This window comes from Anarrhichthys ocellatus, unplaced genomic scaffold (assembly GCF_004355925.1).
Source record: "Anarrhichthys ocellatus isolate YVR2014 unplaced genomic scaffold, GSC_Weel_1.0 scaffold156, whole genome shotgun sequence".
NCBI lineage: Eukaryota > Metazoa > Chordata > Actinopteri > Perciformes > Anarhichadidae > Anarrhichthys > Anarrhichthys ocellatus.
Window position 1 is genome coordinate 339,805 of NW_022280186.1, and position 26,509 is coordinate 366,313.

At 41.9% G+C, this 26,509-nt stretch overlaps 1 protein-coding gene across 2 annotated transcripts in view; it reads left to right on the top strand.

Annotated features, from left to right (window-relative positions):
* Positions 1–23,559, top strand: part of LOC116400222 (cytosolic phospholipase A2 beta-like) — a 43,824-nt gene extending 20,265 nt beyond the window's left edge. For both annotated transcript variants that reach the window (XM_031877942.1, XM_031877943.1), the window contains exons 7-14: positions 1,554–1,619; positions 1,764–1,904; positions 2,147–2,293; positions 2,392–2,475; positions 3,247–3,401; positions 13,771–13,942; positions 22,340–22,508; positions 22,769–23,559. In XM_031877942.1, the coding sequence (XP_031733802.1) occupies positions 1,554–1,619; positions 1,764–1,904; positions 2,147–2,293; positions 2,392–2,475; positions 3,247–3,401; positions 13,771–13,942; positions 22,340–22,508; positions 22,769–22,787 (953 nt within the window). In that variant the 3' untranslated portion in view covers positions 22,788–23,559. The remainder of the gene's footprint in view (positions 1–1,553; positions 1,620–1,763; positions 1,905–2,146; positions 2,294–2,391; positions 2,476–3,246; positions 3,402–13,770; positions 13,943–22,339; positions 22,509–22,768) is intronic.
* The last annotated feature ends 2,950 nt before the right edge of the window (positions 23,560–26,509 follow it).

The following is a 26,509-nucleotide window of genomic DNA, read 5'->3' on the forward strand; positions in this document are numbered from 1 at the left end:
TCCAGTTAGAGAAAGGATCAACAGGGCAGCTATGACTCAGTGATAGAGCGGGTCATCCTTTAATCGGAGGATCGATGGTTCGATCCCCAGCTCTGAGGAACGGGCTGCTGTGCTGTTGGCACGTAAATCTGTAAAAGTATGTGCTGCCACCACGAAAAAATTTAACTTTTGGTTAAGAAAAAAAACCCATCATGGTTGGGCTTAACATAAGTACATAAACTAAGTATAACAGGTCACAGTGCACATTTATTAATGTGCACTGTCCCGTATCAAATAAACCAATAAATAAAATAAATACAAACGTAACTTCAATAACTCAACAACACTTTGGGACACAAACACCGGCCTCCAACATCAGTCTCCTGGTTGAAAGCCCTTTCAACAAGTCTTTTTCATTGGTTTATGCGTTTAACTTGTGTGTCCATCACGACAAAGGATCTTAATGACTTTTCATTGGCATTGTTTCCATGGTGCCGACACGTCATTTAAACACATTTGGTCATTTCAAAAATTTCTGTGAGATCAAGCTGTGAGAGAAATTAATGCTTTAGATTCTCAATATCAGATAGTTTACCCAAAAAACGCTTGTTTGGAAATATTCTGCAAACATTTTCTGAAATGTGAGAGCCAATGGCAGGGTGGCTTGAAACAGCCATTGCTTGGGCATTCTTCAGTGTGAACACTCTGTTGGTAAAATCATAATAATCATCCATTCAAAAGGCAGTATACAGTACATAGTGATTGATTATGTAGTATGCAATAGACCTACATTAGTATGCGATTTCAAACACAGCCGAGGGACTCAAAGGCACGAGCGGCCGTCCCAGCTTAGAGGAGTTATTTAGCCAAAGGCAACGTTATCAGTGTTATAACCGTGTTTGCCATAACAACCTAACCTTGATAATATGTCAATATTGTGTTTTGGAAGAGTATGTTTAAAATATCAAGGGTTAGGACAAAGTCAAAAAAATTAATACACAGATTAAAGCACCTGATTCAGTAACAAAGGTGAATTATACTTTTCATAATTGGTCATCAGCATAATCTGATTTGTGATTTTGTGGCAATTTGAGCACTTTTAGTGAGCTCAAAGACCAAAATAAAGATCAATTTATTTCTGCTCCCCTGAAAATGTGGCTCCAAATCTTGTTTAACACCAAAACTCTTCAAAAAAAGCTTCATCAGAACTGTGTGAATGTGGTTTAATCAATTGACAAACAACCCACCAACTGGCATTAGATTTTATATACATATATATAGGTAGTATATATCCTGAATGGTGCACACAATGTACATACGACCACCTCTTCTTTTATAAGTTTGAAATAACGAAAGCGGTGGCAGAAACCAGTGAGTTCATTCAGTATTCCATCAGTGATTGAAGTAAGCTAATTGAGAAAATAAGTTTCATAACTTTTAAAGGTACATGGTCTTTTTGCCTTTGCTTCACAGAATACCTACACAATATCTGCAGATGTTGATACTGTAGACTGTTTCATGCATAAAAGTTATCAAACTGTGTGTGTGCTTATGTGTGTGTTGAAACCATGCAGGTGTTCTAGGTAGTGCGTTGGCTGATGAGGAGACAATCAGAGAGTTCATCCCTCCCTGGCTGAATGGTAATCACTGTTTGACGTTGTCTCAAACACTAAATGTATTTTAAGACACTGCAGGGATAAATATCGTGTTGTGTGTGTCTGTGCGTGTGTGTGTGTTTGTGTGTGTGTGTGTGTGTGTGTGTGTGTGTGGTGTGTGTGTTTCAGTGTCTGGACAGATGGACGGTGCTGCTGAAGAGTACCTGCGTGTATACAATGCCCTTGATAAACTAGTTGCCCTTACCAGAAGCACCATTAAGGATCCTACTGCTCTGTCTGACCTCGACAAGCTGCAGAAAATACTAGAAGGTAGTAGTAGCAGTTATGACGATGACCCTACTCAGATTATTTACTATAAAATGTAACTATTAAATACAAATGTTTTGGTATCTGCAAGCTAATTTGTAAGATTACAGTTACTGATAACCTGAAAATTATGCTATCAATGTTTAAATTGTCTTCACATTTGAGCATTTTTGTGTATGTGATGAAATAATGACATAGTCTGATTCAAAATGCCACGGTGTCCGTTCAAATCTTTTCTTTTCCAGACAAGGTCAAACATAATAAGTCCGCGTGGCTGGAGCCAAAAAGTTCGGAGGAAAGAAAAAGTCTTTCTCAGCAGTGGATTATGGAGCTGCTGGCGGCAGTAGAGACCTGGAGCGAGAGTCTGGAGGATGGAGCTTTCAAAACACATGGTCAGTGGGTCAAAGTTGTAGACAAACAGACCCATTTTAATATGATGTACACATGATGTAAACATGTCTGTGTATTACTTTTCAATGTTTTTCCCCAGTCTCTCTACTTACGAAGAAGGTCCTTCCCAAAATTATGACATGGGAGTGGGGAACAACCAGAAATTTCCTCTACCAATACCAAGGTGAGAAAACAGACCCCTTCATCAATAGTTGCAATTAACTTTGGTAAAAACGCTACTTTGTTCATCTGGTTTATGGTGCTTGATTTCCCTTTACCTTTGTTATGACTTTGTTTAGTTTAGTCAGTGTGGATTACTGCTAAAGTACCACAACTTCATTGCCATCACAGCATGCAGGTTTTGATTGGTTAGTAACCGCAGAAGTGCTTGGATCCTTGGATATCAGGATGAAAGGCCCCTAAAACTAGCTGTTCTTACTTTTTGGTTTTCAAACGTATTCAACAAACAAATCTTGTTAGGTGAAAGGTACTGGTGGGAGGATTTTCTTACCACTTGGATAGAACAGTCGTGTATCGTGTAACTCACTACATTTTGGGAAATATGCCTAACAATGGGTCAAAACACTATGCGTATTTGAAAGGTGTTAACCAAGATAATAGGTAGATCTAGATGAACGCTAGATAATAACAAACTCTCAGGAGTTTGTGGAGACCAAAAACAGACCTAAAACTGAGACGCATCATGTGGACACAAACGTGACTCAAAATGAGTGCTCCATATCTACTGGATGTGTAAATAGCTATTTGCTAAGAGTCTTTTCTTTACTGACAGACATTTTTACATTTATAAAACAGCAACATTATATTTTATTTGCAAATGCAATACAATAATGAAGAAAATTATTAGTAAGTAGATTAATAAATAAATAAGTTAAAACAAGCTTTCCTGAAGTTTGGTTGAATTGAAAAATTCTTAAATTTCTTTGCTGGGCAGATTCAATGGTTCCAACTTGCCTTCGCTCTCAAGAAAGATTCCAGCTGGTAGACGCTGGGCTGCTGATAAACGTAGCTTACCCTTCATTTCTGGGAGAAAAGAGGGACATTGACCTCATCATTGCACCAGAGTACAGCGCTGGAAACATGTTTGAGGTAGGCTTACTGTATGATTATGGATTGATTGTGTTGTAATTTTAACATGTTGTTGATTGAGTACACATGACATCCTTTGCAAGTCTCTGTTCTGGGGTTCTCACTGGGGTTTCTTCCATTTTTTTCCCCATTAAAGGATTTTTTATTTTTTTTTCTACACAGATGCAAGGGTCCAAGGACAGGGTGTTGTATGCTGTACAGATTGTAAAGCCCCTGAGGCAAATTTGTGATATTCAACTATATAAGTAAAATTAATTGAATTGTTTCAGTCTGCCTGAACCATCCATCCATCCATCCATTTTCCTCCACTTATCCGGGGTCGGGTCGCGGTGGCAGCAGGCCAAGCAGGCTGACTCAGACTTCCGTCTCCCCCGCAACATGTTCCAGCTCATTCTGGGGGATCCCGAGGTGTTCCCAGGCCAGCTGGGAGATGTAATCCCTCCAGCGTGTTCTGGGTCTTCCCCGGGTTTTCCTCCCAGTTGGACGTGCCTGGAAAACCTCCAGTGGGAGGCATCCAGGAGGCATCCTAATTAGATGCCCAAACCACCTCAGCTGACTCCTTTCGACGCGAATGAGTAGCAGCTTGACTCCAAGTTCCCTCCTGATGACCGAGCTCCTTACCCTTATCCTCAAAGCAGGGTAAGAACTGAGAGTAAATGTGAGAGTAAAAGGCCGCAGGCAAAGCTAGTGACTGGGCCTGAGACTCTGATTGTTGGTGACTATGCTGTAAAAGATGTCAGAACACTGTGCAGCAAGAATACCAAAATACTCTGCTTTCCGAAAGATATGGTCTCTAACATGAGAGACAAAATCCTGGACATCGTGGCTGACTATCCCACGGTGAAAAACATCATCGTGCATACAGGAAGCTGTGATATTGTGAAACAACAGTCTGAAGTTCTGAAGCGAGACTTTATTGATCTGTTAAACACAGTCAGCTCTGTCAAGGCTGAGGTGTTTATCAGTGGCCCTCTTCCCCCTCTTATTCAGCAGGCTGTTTGCACTGAACAAATGGCTGTCAACTGCATGTACTGACCATTCAGTACATTTTATCAACAATTTCTACCTTTTCTGGGAGTGCAGACATCTTTTTAAGGCACATGGAGTTTGCTTGAACAAGTCAGGGGTAAAACTGTTTACCTCTAACCAATTTTTCTCCCTGCGTCATCCGTCTGTTCCTACTGCCAAGGACAAGACACAAGAGGAGTCTAAACAAGAGATAACCACACAGCATCGCCATGTAGACCTTATGGGAAGGATGCCCCCGCCTAGCGACAGCCAAAAGGAGGAGTCTCCAACCCCATCATCAGGGACCGCCTCCGATCTCCCACTTTCCCCACCCTTCCGAGACGAGGAGTCTTTACCTCCCTCCCCAGCACCTACTTCGACCCCCCAAACTCCATCCAGGTCCCTTTCCTCTTTTATACTCTCCCCATCCTCCCCCCACCTGGAGTTCACTGACCACATGAAAGAGCTGGTCATTGCTGGAACCAAACACGCTCCTCGCCCCACTCCTCGACGGCTCCACAATCATCCTCTGACTCCCCTACCTGATAAAGGCAATAACTTCTGGGTCCAGGCTACAAGACTAATGACACCAATGACTCTCTCCAGGAAAAGTCGGGGCCCTGTATGCAGCTAGCCTTCTCAATTCCTGTCCTGATAGTTTATAGAAAAAGAAAGGTGAGGCTGCGAAGAAACAATAGTAAACCTGCAAACTTATCAAACTTAACATACATTCCTCGTCAGCCTGTCCAAATAAATTGGGCAAAGAAAGCTTTAACCACATTAAACTTAGCTTTATTAAATGTCAGGTCTCTGTCAGGAAAAACATTTTTAATCAATGATTTTATTGTTAGGCACAAGCTAGATATTTAAAACCTCTTATCACTCCTGTAAAATTTGCCTAAAACGCCTATCCAACGCGTACCCAAAGTAAACTGACAGCTCTTATTGAACCATTGGGAGTACATGTATGGTTTTAGTCTCTATTGAACGGTAACACTCTGAAGTTTCTTCACAAACAGTCAGAATCACTGTAAGTGCTACTGGCATTGAGCTATGGAGTTTACAGCACACTGAAAAAGAAGGTTTTTATTTACGCCTGGATTTGTTTTGGCCAACAGATGGCAGCAGTTATCTATGGCTGGGACTTACAGACTTGAAAATACACTCCTACAACAGCATGGAGTCATGATACCTGGTAGAATTTGATAACAATACAACAGAAAATTAATACTTTACACGTGGTTTACTAAGAGTGCAGCCACGTAAAAATGCATTTGGAGGCTCGCGTCACCACGTCAAAATGCATATACTACGATAAACTACGTGTCCGAAATTCAAACTATAGTCTATTTATGTTGATGCATGGTTAACTATATCATATTTAACCATTGTCAATTTTCACAGATTCTTGAAAATTCTCATGAACCAGACTTTGCTCTTGATAATCGGTCTCAGGTACCTGACTCAGGGTTTACAATTTCAGTTTTGAAAACTTTCCCAACATGCAATCTGATAAATCTGCATATCCTTGTCTTCGTAATTTCATTGGCTATATGGAGCCTGAGTTTGAACAGGATCTGTTTCCAATTGGCTCGAGCTTTACCCAAAGAAGAGAGGCGGGCATTGTCTTTCAAAGCGGACTCTCGTTGGCTGTTCCAGAATGTGACCGGGCTATAGAAGCTCCTATTGGGTCAAATGAGGTGTAAATCTAACCAGCGGAATGCAGCCTCCATTTTGCGATGAAAATCTCTGCTCTGTTGACATGAAAAGTGAAATTATGACCGAAATATGATCGCGAGTTATCATATCTGCTGGCTAATTTGAAATGATGCAACAGCCCCCCGTGGGTCTTTATGGACGTACTAATGTGTTTTGGACTAAATCTTTTACTGGATTCCACCGAGTGGACCCTTAGCGATCAAACAAGACCGCTTTTGCTGGACTAGCAAGCACAAGGGGGACGTTATGAATCATAATCAGTGAGTCACGGCGATATTTTATCAGCTATTTTTGGAGTGCTTGTTTGACACAGACGTTAACTGTACCTGCTGTTGTTATTGTATCTTGAAATGGTTTGCATAAATCGAATTACAAGAACTGTAGCTTTCTAATGAGATATCACATTAATACTCATCGTTACACGGCAGTTGTGTGCATAACACAAATCTACACTTAACACTCTGATGGCCCGTCAGAGTGAGATGAGGTGTTTTAAACTGAAACATGGTTAAATCAAGATAACGGTGCAGCTGTTCTTATTGAATCAACACCTTACAACTTCAGTTTCATGAGTGAAACAAGAGCGCATAAGAAAGGAGGTGGAGTTGCTATTTTATTTAATGATTCTCTTCAATGCAAGCAGATGTCCTTTGGTCATTTTAGTTCTTTTGAATATGTGGCTCTGAATTCCACTCAAGCTTTATTCCTAAACATTTACAGACCGCCTAAATACTGTGCAACCTTCTTTGATGAGTTTACTGAACTGCTGTCTATAATCTGTAATGATTTTGACTGTGTTGTTATTGTTGGCGATTTTAATATCCATGTTGATAATCCCCAGGACAGAGAGTCTATAGAACTATGTGGTGTCCTTGATAACTATGATCTGACTCAGCATGTGACAGGACCCACCCACAACAGGGGGCACTCTCTGGACCTAATCATCACCAAAGGTGTAAACATTTCCAAGGTCGCTGTGACTGATGTTGCACTCTCTGATCATTTCTGTGTTTTCTTTGAGAGTGCAATCTCCTTGCACATAAATATCCAAACCAAGGTTGTGACGAAGCGTTACATCTCTGAAAACACCAGTGAACTATTTATTCAGAAGTTCTCCTCCACACCAGCCCTCTCTTGCATCTCAGTCAATGAGCTTGTAGATGGCTTCAATTCTAAAGTTAAAAATATTATTGATGCCATTGCACCCACTAAATTGAAGGTTGTCTCGGGTAAGCAAAGATCTCCTTGGAGAAATGTCGGAAAGCTGAGTGCAGGTGGCGAAAAACTAATCTCCAGGTTCACTGTGACATCTATAAAGAGAGACTTCGCAATTATAATTTGGAACTTAGAAATGCAAGGCAGTCCTTCTCTGACATCATAACCAAAAACAATAACAATACACGCGCCTTATTTGCTACCGTCGACAGGCTACAAACCCTCCAGTGTCGGTAGCTGCTGAGCTCCAATCCACCTGGGCATGCAATCAATTTGCCTCCTTTTTTACTGACAAAATTCAGAAAATTAGACAAGCAGTCAGTGCCTCGACACCAACCACAGGACGTGTGTTGTCCCCTTCTCTAAATAACATCCATTCAAATATCATGACACAATTTCATTCAATCGACCGTAGAAGCCTAGAAGACATTATACAACATCTGAAGTCATCCTCCTGCTGCTTGGATATTCTACCAACACACTTTTTCAAAAATATTTCAAACTGCATGACCACTGATCTTTTACAAATTGTAAACACATCCCTTCTCTCAGGTATCTTCCCACAAGCCCTAAAAACTGCAGTTATTAAACCGCTCCTAAAGAAGGCTAGTTTAGACTCCGCAACAATGAAAAATTATAGGCCAATATCAAACCTCCCATTTTTAAGTAAAATAATTGAAAAAGCGCACTGAAAAAAAAAGACTTTTTGGCCCTGTAATTATTACCTCGATTATTTTTGTAAATTTTACAAGAAATTATCATTCCAGTGCTTTTACTTTAAAATATCACCTTTTATTTAATGTGTTACTTGGTGTTTGTTTGTAATTATGTATCCTCATTTTTATAAGTACATTTTAATCATTCACACTAAGTAATATCTACTAAACTACTGTATTGAATGCACTACCTGACACAACAAAGTAAAATGTACTTGGGTAATACGAGTAAAACCTGGCAACCTATAGCGTGTATTCAGGGGGTGACGTCAGAGGAGATTTCGCGCTCCTTTCTTCAACGAGATGACGGAACAGCAGAACCTGAACAAGGACGGCAGCGTTTCACCTGAGGAGAGGAACTTCATGGATGGGAGCCATTGGGGTAGGTTATATGTTTAATTAATGCTCTACGTTGCTGTTGAGCCTTCGGTCAAGTCTGTGTTTGAGTTGTGAACACTGAAGAGTAGCGAACTGGTCAGTTTAGCGTGCTAGCTAGTTAGGCTATTGTGCTAGCTAACTTGGGACAGCATTATGAACATGGCTCACGGCGCTACATTTTGTGGACATGTTTTTGGTGGTTTTGGTCACGATTTTACAGGGTTCTCCCTTGAAAAGTTGTTGGCCTGGGGACACGGTGCTCAACCAGCTGCGCTCCGTCAACGAGGGGGAGGGGGAATTACTTCGGTTTTGTGAAGCCCACTATCAATATGAAGATTTAAGCCAAATTCAGATTTAATGTTGTGTGTTCATGTTTTAACATAATTTCTTTACATATTTCACAGAATATTAAAGGACGTTCACTCTCAGCAAGTTGACATCAACAGTTGACACAAGGTAAAATCAACTTAGTACTGTTATAGTTTAATTAACTTGACATATACATTTGAAGTCATAGTTTGTGTTGCTGTCAATAGTACATTATACTGGGAGGACTACTGCATTAATTGTTTTAGCAAGGTACCTCATCTTGATCATGTTCTTTTTTATTGTCTTTTGTTTCAGATCAATGAGTTCAGAAGAATAACCACAGTTCATCTGGAGCGAAACTTTTTGTCGAAATTGGACAATTGCACTACCAACTTTCTGGAGATACTTGGGACAAAGGGCGGAGTTGCAGGAACAAAGACCCATGCTGGAATCACCCAGCCTGGTAAAGTTTAGATATCTAATATTATATAAAATTATGTTGGGCTCATATACACTGAGAATAGATACATAATGATGCATTTGAACACATTCAATATTTTTGTTTGTTTCTCCCACTATCGTCATTTTTTGAGAACACATCAGACTCGAAGATGTAAAAGTGAACATGAGTAAATTTGAATTTCAAAGAAGTCATTGAAGAGGACTATGTTCAACATGTCATGAAGATCCTTGTCATCCATGGAAATGCAACACAGAAAGGCTTCACTCCTGACAATCGTGTTCGTCGTCAGAGGGAAAAGAGGTTCTTGATGACTGTCAAAGTGTGGCAAAGGCTTGCCTTCTGCTCATGGGCTATATCTATGTGTATCTAAGTGTTGTCAAGCAATACCCATCGTTTCAAATTAAAAGTGTTTGTTAAATGACTAAACGTTTGTGTTCTTAAATTTCTTATTGGCAGCACTGATTTAGAAATGTTTTGTCTGGCAATGCCAACCAGATTATATATGTTGGCATTTGTGTGTGTATGTCAGCAGTGACCTCTTTCACCAGTTAACAAGTAAAGCTGCTGCAGTTTAAAAGAAGATGTTTTGTAGAAGCCTTATGTTAAGACAATTTTATTAAATTAACAGTAGCCCAGTTTAAAAAAAATGCAACATTCATATTTGAACAGTTGTGTAGAGTAGTAGTAGATAAAAGATATATTGTGTAAATATTACTTAATATTTCTCAATTGAAAAAGTAAAGAAAAGCTAGTTAAATATACATGAAACACCTAATTGAGTTTTACTGGGGTTTTGTAATTAGATGCAAAGGTAGCCTGAGTAAAGATTACTATCAAAGGCTAAGTACATTTTATGTCTAAGGAAGACATTTGCAAGTAAAAGTTACTTGAAAATTTTGGATAAAAAACAATTCTTACTAGTAAGTAAACATAACTTGAGAATTCCTGAGTAAAAATTACTCGGAATTTCTGAGTGCAAATTGTTACCTAGCTTTTTTAAAGTAAATGTCACTTGTTTTTTTTTTCAGTGCGGTTTTCCAACAGCTGAACAAATTCTTGGCCGTAAATAACTGCTTTGATGTCTTCCAGTCAGGCTTTCGACAGCACCACAGTACTGAAACTGCTCTTGTTAAGGTTTTCAACGACATCCACTTAAACACAGACAATGGCAGAAGTTCAGTCTTAGTATTACTGGATCTCAGTGCTGCATTCGACACAGTCGACCATGCCATACTCCTAGAAAGACTAAAAATCTGGGTGGGACTTTCTGGCACAGCACTTAACTGGTTTGAATCCTACTTGAAGGACCGAGAATACTTTGTGTCTGTAGCTAATTACACATCAAAGCTGACTAAAATGACATGTGGTGTTCCCCAAGGTTCAATACTGGGGCCTCTTCTTTTCAACATCTACATGCTTCCACTAGCTCAGATTATGGAAAACAACAAAGTGTGTTATCATAATTATGCAGACGACACACAAATCTACATAACTATGTCACCAGGGGACTATAATCCCATAAAAGGGCTGGGTAACTGCATTGAACAAATCAACAACTGGATGTGCCAGAATTTTCTTCAATTACACAAAGATAAAACAGAAGTAATTGTTTTTGGTACCAAGGACGAATGATTGAAAATCACCACTCAGCTTCAATCACTGATGTTAAAACCCACAAACCAAGCCAGAAATCTGGGTGTAGTTATGGATTCAGACCTCAACCTGAACAGCCATATCAAGACAATTACAAAATCAGCCTACTATCACCTGAAGAATATATCAAGGATTAGAGGACTTATGTCTCAACAGGATTTGGAAAAACTTGTCCATGCATTTATCTTCAGCAGACTGGACTACTGTAACGGTGTGTTTACAGGTCTCTGTAAAAAGTCTGTCAGAAAGCTGCAGCTGATTCAGAACGCTGCAGCTCGAGTCCTCACTAAGACCAGGAGGGTGGATCACATTACTCCAGTTCTGAGGTCTTTGCACTGGCTTCCTGTCAAACAAAGAATTGACTTTAAAATCCTGCTGTTGGTTTATAAAGCACTGAATGGTTTAGGGCCAAAATACATCTCTGATCTGCTGCCTGCTGCTACCTTATGAACCATCCCGACCCCTTAGGTCATCTGGGACTGGTCTACTTTCTGTTCCCAGAGTCAGAACTAAACATGGAGAAGCAGTGTTCAGTTTTTCTGCTCCACATATCTGGAACAAAGTCCCAGAAAGCTGCAGGTCTGCTGAGACCCTCAGCTCCTTTAAATCAAGATTGAAGATTTTTCTGTTTGCTGCTGCCTTTAATTGAACCATATTTAATTAATATATTAATCAATTTCCTGCATTTCTGCATTTTACGACTGTATTTTATTTCTTACACTGTTTTTATTGTTTCAATGAATGTTCTTAATTGTTTTTAAATCTCCTTTTCTTTTGCCTTATGTTTTGATGCTTTTAATGGTTTTATGTGAAGCACTTTGAATTACCTTGTTGTTGAAATGTGCTATACAAATACACTTGCCTTGCCTTGCCTTACCCTATCTCTAAGGCTGAGCCCGGCCACCCTACAGAGGAAACTCATTTCGGCCGCTTGTAGCCGCGACCTTGTCCTTTCAGTCACGACCCAGAGTTGAGTTCGTGACCATAGGTGAGGGTAGGAACGTAGACCGACCAGTAAATTGAGAGCTTTGCCTTCCGGCTCAGCTCCCTCTTCACCAAGACGGTCCGGTGCAGCGCCTGCTTTACTGCTGCAGCCGCACCAATCCGCCTGTCGATCTCCCGCTCCATCTTACCCTCACTTGTGAACAAGACCCTGAGATACTTGAACTCCTTCGCTTGAGGTAGGCACTCCGTCCCCACCTGGAGGGAGTAATCCACCGGTTTCTGGCAGAGCACCATGGCCTCAGATTTGGAGGTGCTAACTCTCATCCCCTTCGCTTCACACTTGGCTGAAAACCGCCCCAGTGAATGCTGGAGGTCACGATCTGAGGAGGCCAACAGGACCACATCATCTGCAAACAGCAGAGAGGCGATCCCGAGACCCCCGAACCTGACATTCTCCACACCCCGGCTGCACCTAGATATCCTGTCCATGAAAGTCACGAACAGGACCGGTGACAAAGGGCAGCCCTGGCAGAGGCCAACACCCACCGGGAACGTGCCTGACTTATTGCCGAGAATGCGGACACAGCTCCTACTGCAGTCGTACAGAGACCGGATCGCCTGGTCGAAAGCCTTCTCCAAGTCCACAAAGCACATGTAGACTGGTTGGGCAAACTCCCAGAACCCCTCCAGTAGTCTTGCGAGGGTAAAGAGCTGGTCCACTGTTCCACGGCCGGGACGGAATCCGCACTGCTCCTCTTGAATCCGATGTTCGACAAACGGTCAGAGCCTCCTTTCCAGCACCCTGGCATAAGCCTTCCCCGGAGATCAATGATCGACTTTGTAATCGTATCATCTGATCTGCGGCCGTATGTCTTGGACACTCGGGTGAAGAGAGGAGCAGAGCTGTCAACTGATCACCACCTGGTGGTGAGTTGGATCAGATGGCAGGGGAACCGGTTGGAAAGACCCGGCAAGCCCAAACGTATAGTGAGGGTGAACTGGGAACGTCTGGCGGAGGACCCTGTCCGGGAGGTCTTTAACTCCCACCTCCGGAAGAACTTCTCACACATCCCGAGGGAGGTTGGGGACATGGAATCCGAATGGACCATGTTCAAAGCCTCTATTGTGGACTCGGCCGCTAGAAGCTGTGGCCGAAAGGTCATCGGTGCCTGTCGTGGCGGCAACCCGAGAACCCGGTGGTGGACACCGGAGGTGAGGGAAGCTGTCAAGCTGAAGAAGAAGACCTTCAGGGCCTGGTTGGCCCAGGGGTCTCCTGAAGCAGCTGAGAGGTACCGGCAGGCCAGAAGGGCTGCAGCTGCGGTGGTCGCGGATGCTAAAACTCGGGCATGGGAGGAGTTCGGGGAGGCCATGGAAAAGGACTTGTGGTTGGCCTCAAGGAGATTCTGGCAAACCGTCCGACGGCTCAGGAAGGGAAAGCAGGGCCTACCCCAGGCTGTTCTCAGCAGGGGGCTGCTGACCCGGACGAGGTCCGCCCTGAGATGCTGAAGGCGCTGGACACTGTTGGGCTGTCTTGGCTGGCACGCCTCTTCTGCCTGAACCATAAATTAATAACTAACAGTACAGTACTAATACCATATATGGGCCTTTCACTGCAAGCCAATCAAATCAAAGCTATCTTGTAAATAATATAGTGGAAAAAGTGCTATAAACCTATTGCTTTACAGTCAGTAATATCATTATGGAAAAAAAAGAATTGCTGGACTTAATGCGACCAAGTCTGCAGTCCATTTTAGATGCTTTAATGTATTTCTAGTATAAATTTGGATGATAAACATTGGTAAGACCCCTAATTACTAATTCTAATCCCTTTATACAAGTATCTAATTTATAAAGTGGTATCTGCCTATGCCTAACTCAAGGAAATTTATTTCCAAGATTTTGTTCTAGAGAATGAAAGCTGTGAAACCTGTGAAATAATGTTCCCCCTCTGCTCCTTTCAAAGACACTGACTCTTGCCAGAGATTATGCAGCTGAGGTGAAGAAGCCTTTCCCAGACATAGACGACAAAATCCTTGAGGAGAGAGACTGGCCAAAGGACTGCTACGTGTTTGAGGGAAAAGAGAACGAGCCCTCGATCATTTACATGCCACTCTATAACAGAAGAAACTGCAAAGGTCTGTTACACACACATGCAGTTACACACACGCAAACTTTTCATGATTTTTCTTCTCGGAGGCAGAGCTGCTCTGGAAGCGAAAATAATACCATGATTATTTGGCATTGTAGTGAGGCAACAAGCAAACTAAAACATATAATAGGCTACTAAAATGTCTACATTCATCCTTGACTTTGATATTCACTCAGAAACATCAGCAGTTTATTTATATCGACCTATTCATTCCATGTGTTCCATTTCTGGTTTTGTCTTCTATGGTAAACAATATAGCCGTTTACAGGTCCTGATTGGCCACATGGCCAATAATACATTTCTCAAAGTAGGGAACACACACACATTTATGAGGTCATCAGATAATGGATTAAAATTAAAATCTTTAAACCAAAATTAACTATGGCTTAAGCTGTTTTATAATGAGTTTACAACTAACTCAACTAGCTTACTTTATGTGGCAGCCGTAGCTTAAAAAAATGAATCAGCACTGATGGTTAACTTATCAGTACCATGGATTCAAGGATCATTTGTCATTATGCAACACAGGGATGCACAACAAAATTCAGTTGTAGCCCATTTACAACACAATAAACACACGACAAACAAAACAAAAACAGTTGTACATTCCTGTAGTGCATTTTTGGGATTTGTATCACAAGGAATGTAAACATCAGCAACATGTGAACACAGAGTCCTCCTCCTCTGGTCCACCAGAGTCCTGCTCTCTAATCCTGATGTCCACCCGTCAAGTGCAGCTTGATCCTGGTGAACGATGGAGCCAGGTCTCTGTGAAGATGTGGGCTCAACAGTCACTGAACTCCTTCCATCCATCGTATTTTTCTGTGACCGAACATCAGACAGCCAGCAGCATGCTGGGTAGTGGAGTAGCCTCAGGTCCTAGCTGGGTTAGCTTAGCTTCCATCTCGGCTCTCCTTCCTGGGGCAGTTTGGTGGTGTAGGTGACTATCAGCTACTTAAAATTAGTCACCGAGAGGCTGAGTAAGGGAGACTAACCTGAGGTCGGCTGGCCGTTACTGATTCAAGGATCCAGTGGCTGAGTTCTGTAGTTTTATTTGCAGGAAACAAACTAACTCTTGTGCTGAATAACACATTGAAAAACGTTAAAAATACTTTCTCTTGATGTACAAAGGTAATTGACAGCGATCAACAGCGTCAAACAATGATGATAGTGCTAACTAGAAAATTTCGCAAGAAATTTTGACAGTGTGGCTTCTACTGCCCGAAGACATCGCAATATATACACACGCCAATGTTACCGGTAGTATCATTGCGGTTCAATTGAGATATCGCTTCTCTCTTTTCTGAATTTTAGATTCATAACTCTTGAATTGAATCTTGTATTCGTGATGGACAGTCCACAAATGGCTCCCATCATTTTTGTACTGGAGATATACATCTTTGTTTGAGAAGCCTTTGGTTCCCATCATTTCTGTACGAACCTCATTCTGAGCTTCATGTTAAGATACAGTTACTCTATGGGGCTTTTATTTTGAAAGGGTGGGACTGGGTGGGTGAGAGAGGGGGAGAGGAGACATAATCATAATGTTTGACACACAAACACAAAGGTTATTAAATGACAGGCTTCATCACAAGCATTCTAGTTAGAATTCACTCTGTGTGTAACGTCCCGTTAGCTTCCTCATGTCTCTGTGTGCTTCCCCTGATTACACTCATCCTACTCACCTGCCCTGTCCACCCAGCTGCCTTCAATCTCCTCATCACCCCACACTCTCCTGCTTTCCCTGTTCTGGTTGTCAGATCGTCCTTGTTTGTTCCCTGTCTGTTCGTTCTGTGCCTTCCTCGTGGTTGCTCGGTGTTCCAGAGTTCCCTTCTGATTTGTACCTTTGCCCTTCTTTTGTTATTTTGGATATTTTTGCCCACTCCGTTGGAGTCGCTTTACGTTTGTTTTTGACCTTTTTTCAAGTAAAGATTCCTGAGTTTGAACTTTACCTCGTCTCTTGTGTCTTATCTGCGATTGAGTCCCGGATCTGCCCCTCGGCCTGACACTGTGGGCTTTTTTATTTTGAAAGGGTGGGTTTGGGTGGGGGAGAGGAGACAGAATCATAATGTTTGACACACAAAAAAAAAAAAAAAACACAAAAACTACCCAAAGTTCAGCAGTAAGTGTTAGAATACATCTTCGCTAATCTGTAGTTGGGTACAACGTTGCCTAGTGTAGAGATACAATTTAAAAATGTACAATCCAATTCTTAGATTTCTGTGTGTGTGTGTGTGTGTGTGAGACATCCCTTTCTGCTGCTGCGTGCATGGTGTCTCTCTCTCTCTCTGTGTGTGTGTGTCTCACCCCTGCATTCCTCTCTCTCCACATATTCTTTCCAGTCTGCTTGAAACGGTTACATTTCTTTCTTTCCCTCTTGGACATCAATTTATTTTTATCTGCTTCACCTTTTTCTCTGTTCCAAGCACACTCAAAGTTGATCCAATTTTTGTCGTAGGCCAAAACTGCCTTTTTCAGGGAACCCCAATTTGATCCATTCTTCCAATTATTTGGCAGTCTGATTATCAAAACATTACTAAAAATAATGAAAATGAAAGACTCACTCTATTGTAATTGATCTTAATAGCTGAAGTGGCAGACTTTTTAAATTCTGATGTAATTGCTCTCCAGGAAATGTAGGCGGCGTAGTTTACACCTCCGGGACTCTGGGTAATGGTGGTAGTAGTTCTATCTTATAAGCTCTAGTCTATCTCATAAGCTCGCCGAAATCACACACTTTATTTCCACTAGACCATGCTTTGGCCCTTCCAACAATGCACCGGTTATTTTCTTTATAATCTTGTTTATTTAACTATTTACAGTAAGCACCGGGGCAGGCCTTTAGCTCCCGCTTCAAACAATTCATTCACACCATGTGTTCTCACAGTCGTCTCTCCCCACAACGCTATTTCCAACACTACAACAACGCTTTTGACAAAACACAACTGCTACCAAGGACAATGTACTATTTTCCCTTTTACCCACCCCTATTTCAGTCCTGTGAACTCAAGTCAAAGCCAGCGAGTCACTCCGCGACATTCAGTCTCCTCAGTCGCAGCAACACCCGATTTTCGACACCGTAACTCAGTTACCTTTAAACTCTACTAAGCCATTTAGTTTACTAAACCCGAAAAAGCCAATGCAGGACCTAGAAGAGTCGTCACCTACTACTACGCACTCCCGGTTCAGTCTCAGTCCGCCTAGCTCACTCAGCGCTCTGATTATCTTGCTTGAACCACACAATTCAAAGTTATCCAAAGTTTTCCAAACACCTCGTCTAGACTACCAAATTAACACTCGCTCAAATTTCACAATTCAAAGCTACCAACTCACCCAAACTTTGTTTAAACTACCAAATTAACACTACACATTCGTATTCAGTTTGCAAATGTGCCTCATACAGTACTTTAGCTGTTTAATTTACTTTAAATTTCAGGTCAACAGTACTTTACCTGCTTCCTGCAGCCTCTCCTAGTGGCCAGCCTTCAGAAACGTAGATCGGCGGACACTTCCGCCTAAGCTTCCTATTTCTACCTATGCAGATTTTTAGTAAACGGCTCTGTAAACCTTTTGTTGTGGGTACCCACGAAAAGTGTCGATCCACGTCCCCTCAGCCTTCTCCGAGTTCAGTTGTAGTCCCTTCGTGGTTGCCAATTTTTGTTAGGGTTTGAACAAAGAGAAAGACCGGCCCTCCCCATGTGCTGTGTCGTCCTTCGGCAAGGCAGGGCCAAAATGACAGCTGGTGCAGGTTATAATCAAAACAAAATATATATAATAACTACAGAAGCTAAACAGTTGCAAACTGAACACACTATTAATAACAAAATGTACACATATATATATATATATATATATATATATATATATAATGAAAGTGAGGCCCCATCCGGGCCACACGACAGACAGTTGTGTCTGCCCCATGGTCAGGAGAAGGTCTGAATCTCCTGCAATTCCAAGATCCTTTGTCCCTCCAAAGTTACATCTCTCAGCTCATCGATCAGCTCATTGATTGGCTGAAGTCCAACAAGCCCCTCCTTGGCTCTTAACCTATTGTTCTGATCTTAACACCTCACCCAGCCACTTTCCAACCCGCGCTCCAGCACATTCCTCAAACACCCTCTCTTACAGGCACTCAAACACACTTCTCGGTCTAAACTTCCATAAGTAAATACATTGTAACATATAATATCCATAATTAGGAGCACTTTGAGTGAGTGGGGGGGAGAGAGACAGGCAGACAGACAGTTATATGGACTGAGTGAGACAGGTAGACAGGAGGTCTAACGATCTTTCCTTGAATATCATGTGTGTAGAGAGAGAGAGACAGACAGACGGACACAGAGAGAGAGAGAGACAGACAGGCGGTCTAACAATGCCTTTGACTGAATATCTCCAAGTCATTTGTGCATCAGTGTGTAGAGAGAGAGAGAGAGAGAGAGCCTGTGGCGTGTGTGTAACTGGTTGCCATGGTGTACCTGGTGTTAGAGGCAGACTGATTAACAAACGTTACAGTAAACAGTGATTTTGAACAAAACCCCTGCCTCCTTTTAACAAAAAGCAGGAGTGTCAGTGCCAAAATATGGATACCGTGAGAAAGATAAGACTCTGCCGAACGCGGTGATGTGGTTTTTATGTTTGTGGTCTTAAGAATGTGAGCTCCAGAGCAACATACAAAACTGGTACCGTCTGCTTTCTTTGAGAAATGAGTGGTCAGATTTAACATGGAGTCTAATGGAGCACTTGGTTGGACTTCATGTCGCATGTGGCTCTTTGTGCCAAATGTGTAAGTCCGTTGGATTCCACAGTTATTTGTCTATGACAAGGACACAATTAGCTACTTTTCCATGCAAAAATTATGCATGAAGAATGAAAAATGTGGAGTCAGTGGCAAAAGACAAATATTTTTTTCACAAGAATCTCAAGCTCCTCTTCACTCTAGCGGTGACATCATGCACTCTAAGCTGCGCAATACACACCCATTATAAAGTCAGAAAAGGACTGAAAAAATCATAAGTTAAAATGAGACAGTTCAAAAAGTGTAAAAGATATCAAAAAGCTGAATAATGTGGCAATAGTTTAGGGTTTTCTAAAAATTTTAAAGTTGAAATAGTGTCTGTAGCTGAAAGTATGAGGAAGTAGAAGGATTTGTTGGAATGCTTAATCAGCATTCCAACAACTAGAAAATTTCACAAGAAATTTTGACAGTGTGGCTTCTACTGCCCGAAGTCGTCGCAATATACAGTATATATACACACCAATGTTACCGGTAGTATCGTTGAGGTTCAATTGAGATAGCGCTTCTCTCTTTTCTGCATTTTAGATTCATACTCTTGGATTGATTCAAGTATCTCGGGGTCTTGTTCACGAGTGAGGGTAAGATGGAGCGGGAGATCGACAGGCGGATCGGTGCGGCTGCAGCAGTAAAGCAGGTGCTGCACCGGACCGTCTTGGTGAAGAGGGAGCTGAGCTGGAAGGCAAAGCTCTCAATTTACCACTCGGTCTACGTTCCTACCCTCACCTATGGTCACGAACTCTGGGTCGTGACCGAAAGGACAAGGTCGCAGCTACAAGCGGCCGAAATGAGCTTCCTCCTTAGGGTGGCCGGGCTCAGCCTTAGAGATAGGGTAAGGAGCTCGGTCATCAGGAGGGAGCTTGGAGTCGAGCCGCGACTCCTTCGCGTCGAAAGGAGTCAGCTGAGGTAGTTCAGGCATCTAATTAGGATGCCTCCTGGACGCCTCCCACTGGAGGTTTTCCAGGCACGTCCAACTGGGAAGAGATCCCGGGGAAGACCCAGAACACACTGGAGAGATTACATCTCCCAGCTGGCCTGGGAACGCCTCGGGATCCCCCAGAATGAGCTGGAACATATTGCCGGTGAGAGGGAGGTCTGGGTCAGCCTGCTTGGCCTGCTGCTCTATAATGCCTCAGCATAGATGAGGTGTTATTGTTGTATCCAAATTCTCTTGAACACAACAGACACTTTACCTTTTAAAATATCAGAAATTAGAAGAAAGACATTAGAACAAGGGATACACTGTGTCACATTTATTTACAGTATATTACGCTAGTTATTATTACTATGTGCCAGTGGCGGGCCGTGCATTTTATACCTGGGCCTTCACTGCTGTCCTGCAGCTGAAACACAGCTACGGTTATTATTTGTTTCGTGTCAAAATATAGCCAACACCTACAGATAGAGTGCGTCTCGTCTCTGCTCTGACTGCAGCGCGAGGCGCCTGTGAGTGCTTTTGGGCGGCGGAGGAGCTCACAGCAGCTCCCGCTGCTCGTTCACGACAGTGCAGAACGTACATGCTTTAACATCAGAGTCACAACACCACAAAAGTCTCCAACAACACCAGAACAAGTTGCTAGATTTGTCACTTGTAGCTTTTGACAAAAAAAGTCTCCATGAGGGTTTGGAAAGTCGCCAGATTTAGCGAGAAAGTAGCCAAGTTGGCAACACTGGCACTAACTAAATATGTCCCCAGAGCAACATTGTACGTAACAATGGTTCCTATCACGTATAAAACCAAACAAAAATCCATCTTCATAAAAACAAGTTGTACAAATAATAATATATAAACAAGCATATTAAAGCTACTGCAGATGTAAAAACAAACGCATTTAACTTACCAGAGCTGCTGTTCACTATTTAAAGACAAAGTCCATCCTCCTTTCTTTGTCAATAAAGAGTTTAATCTCACGGTTGTTCAGTACATCCGTGCGTTTTAGTGCTAGTTAGTAAGAAGTCCTTCTCCATTCATGGACGCCAGTGAAGACAGTCGAGCCTCCCCAGTTGTATTTCTTGAATAGGTTTTAATGCGTTTGAGGCTGAAAATGTCCGCTCAACAGAGGCAGCAGATATTGGGATTGTCACCGCCCGACATGTCAGGCTAGCCCACTGACCAACCACGTACTTGTAGGCCAGCTAGAAGGCTCTGACACGTCAAAGAATACGCCCAACATGTCAAACTAAAGATCTGATTGGTTGAACACTATGACAATCAACAATATCGTCCCCATTCACTTAAACTGCAAAGGGATTCACTTGTGAGTCTGCAGGCCTCGGGCCTCTCTTCTTACCTAGAGACACAGAGGTGAAATCTGATTGGATAAAAGCTCTATTTAAAACAAGCTGCACTGGAAGCAGAGCAACTGAGGAAGACAGGAGCTGTGCAATGAGAACATAAGATAATGGGAAAAATATTTTTATAAATTATAATACATGTAGTGTATTTAAGAAAAATTATTAAATTATAAAATAGCTATAACTTTGTGATTCTGTTTAGGCCAGCAGAGAAGGCCTTGCAGGCCCTGACGGCCCACCACTGCTATGTGCATACCTTATTAGGAGAAATCAGCTCAAAATGTTCCCAGACAGGGGAACATCTCCTCTTTCTTGCTGGTTCCATCGCAAAAAAAAGAAGCTCGGATAGATTGCAAACAAACGTGCAATAAAGTAGGAAGTCCACAAAATGTGACAGGGGATCCATTGCGTTTCGCTGCCCCATATATTTCGAATAGCACGCAAAACCCGCAAACCATTTCCTGAATCAGTCACGTGGTACGGCCGGCTCGCGAGGCTTCGAACGTCACCACATACGTCATCAACACAAGCCTCTATACGCGCTTCACAAAAATCTTCCTGGATTACTCGACACAAGCTTCGAAGCCTTGTCATGAAAGGACACATCACTACTGAATTTTTGTTTTGATGATTTTCATTGACTCCTTTAATTTTCAGTTCATTTTTAAGAAAAAAAAATAGAAATTTATTAGAGTTGTCATATACATATACACGAAATTTGACTTCTGCATTTAATCCATCTCTAGCTTATTGAGAGAAGTGGGCTGCTGAGAAGTGCCTGGGGAGCAGTTAGGGTCTTGCTCAGGGACACTTCGGCACATGACATGTAGCAGCCAAGGATCAATCCTCCGACCTTGCGGTTGCCGGACCCTCTCTACCCATTGAGCCACGTCTCTGCCCAAATATCTGTAACGAATCTGTGTGCCCTTAACAATTCTACACCATATATTAGGGTTGTTAAGCTTATATTTCCTGGGGTGTAATTCCCCAGGTGGCATTGTTGGTTCCCTTTCATTACCCCCCCTAAGGCCCCGCTACATTCACAGACTAAATCCAGGGAAAAGAGGGGGATAACCAGGGACAGGTGAAACTCATAAGGGCGGGGCAGACAATCACAAAGGCAGGAAGTAAGACAAGACACAAGAGGCGAGGACATTCAAACTAAAACGGTAAACAAACCACAACAAAAACCCTAGGACCATAGCACTTACAGAGCTACACTTTTAGCAAGGTGTCAAGAAGTAGAAGGGTAGCAGGTGATTGGAGCCTAAACCAGTGTTTGCTGCTTTATTATAGATGCAGAGGAGGTCAAAGCGAAGATGGAGGAGTTCTCCACCTTCCAGCGTCCCTTCAGCCAGGAGAAGATTGAGTTTGTGTTGGAGACGGCTAAAGCCAACATAAAGAACAACAAGGAAACTCTGCTGGCGGAGATTCACAAGGCTGTTCTCCACCGTCGCAACAAGAGGTAGGGATGGGTGGGGACACTGTCAATGTAGGTCAAACCTGAATCTCACATCTCCACATGAAATCTGTGGGCTCACTGTGTCTCTGAGGAAACAATCTGTGTGAAAGGAGATGGACTGATACAAAAATAATTCAGTTACCGGAGTTTATGTAATATCTGTGTGTGTGCTCGTCTGAGACAGAGATGTGGACGGTTGACAGAAAAATAACTGACTGATTAAAAATCTAACATGTCCACTTCTCTTTGCTTCTCCCCACCAGGAAGTCTGTGCTGCGCTAGATCTCTGATTTCATCATGATAACTCTGTGCCTGAGGAGGCAGAGAGAACACAGCATAACACAACCAATACGTAATCATGTAATGTAACAGCATATAATCATATATTTTTAATGTACTGTTTGTAAGTTATGTTTCCAAAAGTATATGGATACTACTTTTATCATAGCTCTTCGTTTCAAAGAGGAGATATCTTGCTGTAGCAATAATTGACAACAATTTGAAGACCATGTGCTGTTTCAACATGATGATGACCCCCTGCACAAAACCAGGGGCCTGTACCACAAAGCAGGATTTGACGGTAGCGAGGTAACTTCAGGGTTAACTCCGGGTTTTCAGTTCCACGACGGAGGTTCACTGATTACCAGGGTAGATCACCATGGTTACATACACTGAACACCTAACTTGCTCCGGAGTAGGAAAGTTGGAGATAAGGGATCAACTGGTAAACAAATACCGCCTACTGACCAACCAAAACTCGCTACGTAGATATCAGAATTAATGTTACACAAATACAAAGAAGTTTAAGTCATAATCCAGACTAAAAGCAACACAGTTTAAACAGACGCATGCAAAAAAAGACGGCTGTCAATAAATCGCTGACTGTGTGAATGTGTAAATTAACAGATTTGTAATATCACTGTCTCATCTAGAGCCCGATAGATCTGACTATAATTCGAAATTTCGAAATTTATTAGAGTTGTCATATACATATACACAAAATTTTACTTCTGCATTTAACCCATCCCTAGCTTATTGGGAGCAGTGGGCTGCTGAGAAGCGCCCGGGGAGCAGTTAGGGGTTCAGTGTCTTGCTCAGGGACACTTCGTCAGAGGACACGTAGCAGCCAAGGATCTAACCGCCGACCTTGCGGTTGCCGGACGACTCTCTCTACCCATTGGCCCTTTATTACATGTGTATTTTGGTAAATAAATATCTTGCAGATCTATTCTTATGCTGTGAGTGTGAAAATATTTTTGCCTTATTATTTCAGCTGTAAACCCAGCAGTGTGAATCGGTATATTCTCTCATCATACCTTCACTTATGTGGGTCGTGTGAAGCAGTTTGACATGTTGGGGTTGTTTCTTACAGTAACAGACTGGATACTTTGGTCACTCTGCCGGAGTTGCAGCTGAAGGAATATGACTTAAATATTGTCATACACGCCATAAGAATACATCTAAGCAATACATTAATTTAACGGAATACACACATAATTATAGTCAGCTCTACTCGTGCTGCAGCATTTTTTTTCGGTGAAAAGATGTTTAAGCGCTGATTTTGTAGATCTGTTAATTTCTGTGTCCAGGATTAGTTAAGCCAGAAGAAAACTTGGGTATGTTGAACTTGCTTCGTTGTACCCTCTGGTCCATCAAGAAATAGTTTTCCGACTTTGGTGCAGATGAACTCAACCCTATTCAACATCTTTGGATGAATTGAATTGGAGACTGCAAGCCAGCCTATATCGCCTAATAGTGCATTGCGAACATTAAAATAATTTCTAAGAGGGAAAGTTTCTCTGTGCTCACCTTAAATTTCAGTTGAACACCAGCAGCATTTACAACATCACTTGTCTGGAAACCAATCAAGTGTGTCATGGTAAGTGTGTACAGAGACTGAGATTGGACTTTACAATGAAGAAGGAGACATCAAAATGAAAAAATATATCTCAACACAACTAACTAATCCTAAAATAAAATAACTCTCAGAACTTTGTTTCTATGTTCAGTATACTTGGTACCAGAGTACACAGGTGGCATCCCATTGGAAATCAATCACTTCTCACTTCTTCTTTCGATTTGAATGAATTGTTTCCTACATGTGCTCTCTGTATGAGAGAGCCCTTAAATCATGATTTGCAAGATATGCGAAAAAAAAAAAAATTCCAACTGAACTTTGCATTTTTTAACACATTATAGGGTATACACTTCTTTACATCTCCTGAAGTTTTGATGTTGGTTAGCAGTTGAACAACAGCAGATGTCTGAGTATGATTATTTGGTGGGTATAGGTCAGTCTAACACACAATTCCTTGATGTTGCCCATGATTTTCTGTTTCAACTCAAATATTACTTCAGTTTTCCTATTTGTTTATCATTACACCACTGAAAAACTAAATAAATTACAACGAAATGTCATAATAGGGAAGCCCAGGTCAGCAAAATTGTGTCGTGCAAAATCGCAGGTGTGAAGATCTTTTTTCTGAAGCCGCTGGTCATGGTCCCTCATACGTTACCATGAAGGAATAATGTGTTCAAATAAAATGGAGTGAGGCCAAAAAGGGATTGATTTCTGATGGAATACCCCACAGGTCTATTCCAAGGAAATTATTAAAAGTATTCACACCAGTCTAAAAAAATTCTAATCTCTAATTTTCTAATTGTAGTTAACCCCCTAAGTTTGCTATAACCTACAAATTTCAAGACGAAATAGGCCTACAGGAGACAGCACACTATCTTCCACTATGGACGATAGTGGAAGATAGTCTTCCACTATGGCCAAACATTCACAGCATATCCATATACTGTGCATACTTACTCCATTTACTAAATGTTGGTATGTCATCATGTCACTCTATAAAACATCTGTCACGCTGGCTTCGAATGAATTAACCCTATGCCAGCGTTAGAGGTCGCACAACATCCACAGGCGGGAGTTGTCTTTATGTGGGTCAATACAACCAAGCATTCATGGAGGCCAGCTGCATAGCCTACAACACAGAAACTCGAACCCCTTTGTGACTATGTCATGTTTTTTTTTTTTTAAATAAGATGCCTGGGCGATTTAGATAGTAAGATCATCACTGAGTTTTTATTTCTTTTTTTTTCCTTCTGAAATTGTAGTAAAATAATTGAACCTGACACTGTTTGCCTGGTTTGTTGTATTAGCTCTCTTTTAATTGTTTCAGTTGAAGTTTCCTACAGAAGTATGACTTCATCGTTCTTCGTGGCATTTTAAGCACTGATTTCCCAATTATAATCTTTGCTGGTATTTTGTATATCTTCAGGTGAAAGAATTCTGTCGTCATACAATATCATGAATATTTTGTCTCTGTTTCTGTGCGTTCTCAGTGGCTTTTCCGTCGTCAGTGAAGTTGCCTGATGCGCTGCAGACGAGCAGTGCGCTACACACATCCACCCTCCAGACGAAAATAGAGAAATAGAAAATGCTTCATGAACGGATTTCACAGCTAGAATGCCTTCATGGTGGATAGATACAGAGATAGATGCATTAAAGACACGAGTAAAAACACCCAAATGTTGCCAGAACACCAAACCGAGATGCGAAGGACGCTGCCGTGAGAACGACAGGGAATCGAACCCTGGTCTTCATACGGCACCCGGGGATTCTTTAGCTAAAACTCCCTAAACTTTTTCCCATTCATTTTCAATGGTAGTCCTAAACCAGTACGGATGTAATATATCTTTGGCCACTAGCAGCGCTGTGGTGCCGTTTTGCGAGTGAAAGACTTTCTCCGGCGACAGCCCGGATATTCTGGAGCTCTTCGCTGTGTGGACGCTACGTTACACGGTAAGTAGTCAATAAGATGAATAACAATGAATTAAAATGTCATGATAATTAGTCTGGATTGTCTGACATCCACGTGAAAGCTATAAAGATAAAGTTCGTGGTGTTTCTTCAGTTTTATTGTTCATACCGGTTCATTCATGTCCGACTTTGTTGTGTTTTTGTGGCCGAAATTATCACAAGTTAACACGAACGT